The sequence below is a fragment of the Hyalella azteca genome, unplaced genomic scaffold, assembly GCF_000764305.2.
Source record: "Hyalella azteca isolate HAZT.00-mixed unplaced genomic scaffold, Hazt_2.0.2 contig13526, whole genome shotgun sequence".
Taxonomy (NCBI): Eukaryota; Metazoa; Arthropoda; class Malacostraca; order Amphipoda; family Hyalellidae; genus Hyalella; species Hyalella azteca.
Window position 1 is genome coordinate 111,939 of NW_025943444.1, and position 3,229 is coordinate 115,167.

Sequence of the window (3,229 nt, forward strand, 5' to 3'; positions counted from 1 at the left end):
TAAGGGAGGTTCAGGAGTAAGGGAGGTTCAGGTGTAAGGGAGGTTCAGGAGTAAGGGAGGTTCAGGTGTAAGGGTGGTTCAGGTGTAAGGGAGGTTCAGGTGTAAGGGTGGTTCAGGAGTAAGGGAGGTTCAGATGTAAGGGTGGTTCTGGAGTAAGGGAGGTTCAGGTGTAAGGGTGGTTCAGGTGTAAGGGCACGCACACAGTGGAAGCAGGTTTGCCCGCCTGGGCAACCTGCTCCAACTTGCCACAAGAATGAACATAGGATAATAATGTAAGTGTTCACAGTGAAAACCTGTACGAACAGGCTTCTGTATTCTATGGTTTCAGGCGCCAGCCTGAGCAGGTAACCAGCACGCTGGCAACCTGCTTTCACTGTGTGCGTACCCTAAGGGAGGTTCAGGTGTCCTGCAATACGCCCTAAATCAAGACACTAACCTGCATCTCCTTCATCACCCAGAGTGCCGCCCTCCACACTGGAGCCGCCCGCAGACTCATTCTCAGAAGTCAGGGGCGCTGGTGGGGGAGCGACGCGGGGGCGCTTCACTTTTGGTCCGGCAGTGGGGGCGCCGCTGGGGCTCACACCCTCGGAAGGCGGAGGGGAGGAAGGGGAGACAGCAGCTGCAGGCACGCTGGACAAAACCTGTCATGCAGAAACCTTGGCTCTTAGGAGTGAATCATGATGAAAACAGAAAAAATAGGACGTTTTAATTAGTACATGCATTTTAAGGCGATCTATATAATTGTTTCATCTTTAATTTAACGTCAATTGCAAACAGCATTACTTCTGATTGCCCAGTATTTCTCAATAATGTGCGAGACTTGAGTATTAGATACACACAGAGAGCATTTCTGACCTGAGCAGTGGAGTGTTGAGCTGAGGTGCTGATGGGCGTGTTGGAGATAGCCAGGCTGTTCATGCCAGCCCCCAGTCCTGGCAGCTCCTCCCCTCCTGGCCCTTTGTGGCGGGGCTTTTGACGGTTCTGGCTCTGCAGCTTGATGCCCTCCTCTATGGAGCTCACAAGAGATGCATGGTTGTGGTTCCTGTTGAGTCTGGCCATGACGCGCTCTTGGTGTTGCTCGTACTCATCACGGCTTGGGTAGATTTTTGAGATGAGAGTATCGAAGTTGGGGTCAGGACGAAGTGAGCGCTTGGATACGAGCTTCTTACGGCATGTCGGGCACTCCTTGTTGCCGGATCGTAGTGCAGTGATGATGCAGTCCTGCAAAATCATACAGGGTATTGATATTTTTCATTCTTCATCAAAAAACAAACCTAACCTAAGATAACAGAATTGCTTGGCCTCAAGTTCAAGTATCAAATCTTGTTTGAATAAATATAAGTAGTATAGTATCAGTAGAATGGTTTGTTAGCACTACTGTTGTCAAGCTATTTTGAGCAGAAGTCAAAAGATAACATTGCAAGCAAGGCAAAAAGTAGCCAGTATTCAAAATATCTCAAATTAATTATCACCCACATGGGGTGGAAGGTCTCGTGTCCAGCCCGCTGAAGCTGGCTCTAAAGCAGCAGAGTTAGCATCTCAAAGAGATGAAATGACAAGGAGGGACAGGTAAAAAGTAACAGAAACAAAGACAAACAAGAGTGTCTTAGTGTATTTTTAGCATAGCTTAACAAGATTGTTTTGTTAGCTTTCCCTTGCAGTTATTTTGTTGGGTCTCATGCGATGCAGCAGAAATTAAGTTATCGGAAAGAATGTAGCTGATTTTTACGGATATTTGGTTTTGTTAGAAATAACAAACAAATTACTCATGTCAGTTATATGTATCACAATTTGATCGTTTAGCATAGAGCTGGTGTTAGATTGAAGACATACATTTCCTTGTTGTTTTGTTACTTCAGCTCTTATTTGATCTTTCAAAATGGGATTTATTTGAATTTTTTCATTTTTAATTTCAATAAAGATTCATACAACAATTTTAATTTAATTTTTTCTTTTGTGTTTTGTTAAATTTTGATATCGCATAAAAATTCATTCCAAAATTCAGAAGTTCAAGAAGAGTTAACAAGAAGGATTAAGAAACTGATTGTCCTAAAACAGTGAACTTCAAAATCGATGAAAATATATTTCTTTATTTCAAAAGATTAAATATTAAATTAAAAAGGATCAATGCAAAATTTATGCCAAAATAAAACCCTTACAAAGCTCCATGGTAAGAATAAGTTTCAAGAAATATTCAGTATGATTATGTTCTTTCTCTCTGCTCATATCATATGGCTAAGTGAAGCTTAGTGATACACAACTGACCTGACAAAACCTGTGTAAACATTCTTTAGTGGTCATTGTATTCTTGAGCATATCCAGGCAGATGGGACACATGAGTTCAGAGTGCAGAGAACGAGGAGACACGGCGATCTCAGTGTGGTCAGTGATGGCCTCTTGAGGCGTGCGATGCAACTCGTACAATGACAGCTCCCACTGCTTGTTCACAGTGGAGCCGCTGTTGTCGGTGGTTGTCATTGTGAAGGAATATCTTCAATAGCTGCTTCAATTATATTGTCAAGTTTCAGATCAAAATGTATCCATTTAAAGGGAGATCAGATTAAAATGACCACGTTTCTTGGGATGTTCACATTTCTTGCTAAATGTCTGTATGATATATATAATTATGCTATGCAGCACAAACTGGAGCTTGATAATTATGAAGTTCCAAAACTGTTATTAAAATATAATTTCCAAAAGGAAAATCTGCAAAAATAAAAATTACTGTCATGCTTAGCCAGTAAAAATTTTAATTATATAAAAATTAAAAGAATAAAAATATAATTATATACCTACTAAAATTAAATCAGCAGTACCGTAGGTAATTGAGATGTAGGTAATATTCACTAGACATGGCACCTAGAGATTGATGGAAAAGTACTAGACCTTGACTTGGCATCTGGACAACATACTGTGAGCAAGACCCTTCTGGTGGACTGAAGTATGAAGTCTAAAGAAGGGCTGGGCAATTTAATAAGCTATTTATAAGTTTGGGACTTATATTTAGCTTACACAATAAAATTTTGATTTCAAACATAACATGCATTTATTGTCATAAAATGATATTATGGGCATATTACTTACATGAAATATTAGCCCTTTCATGAGCCGGTATAAAAATATTCATAAATTTAAATATCTGAAACCAGAACAAAAAAGTGTAATCAAGTTTGTGATATATTTACTCAAATGTACTTTCCAAAACTTTGCATATTGAGGAAGTAATTAA

The 3,229-nt window shown here is 40.1% G+C and overlaps 1 protein-coding gene across 1 annotated transcript in view; it reads right to left on the bottom strand.

The window, feature by feature from the left end:
- The window catches only part of LOC108682294 (E3 ubiquitin-protein ligase RING2), a 5,251-nt gene extending 2,543 nt beyond the window's left edge, over nt 1–2,708 (bottom strand). The window contains exons 1-3 of the mRNA XM_018171433.2: nt 2,266–2,708; nt 856–1,221; nt 437–641 (exon numbers count right to left, since the gene is read on the bottom strand). Of these exons, the coding sequence (XP_018026922.1) occupies nt 437–641; nt 856–1,221; nt 2,266–2,478 (784 nt within the window). The 5' untranslated portion in view covers nt 2,479–2,708. The remainder of the gene's footprint in view (nt 1–436; nt 642–855; nt 1,222–2,265) is intronic.
- Between the last annotated feature and the right edge of the window lie 521 nt (nt 2,709–3,229).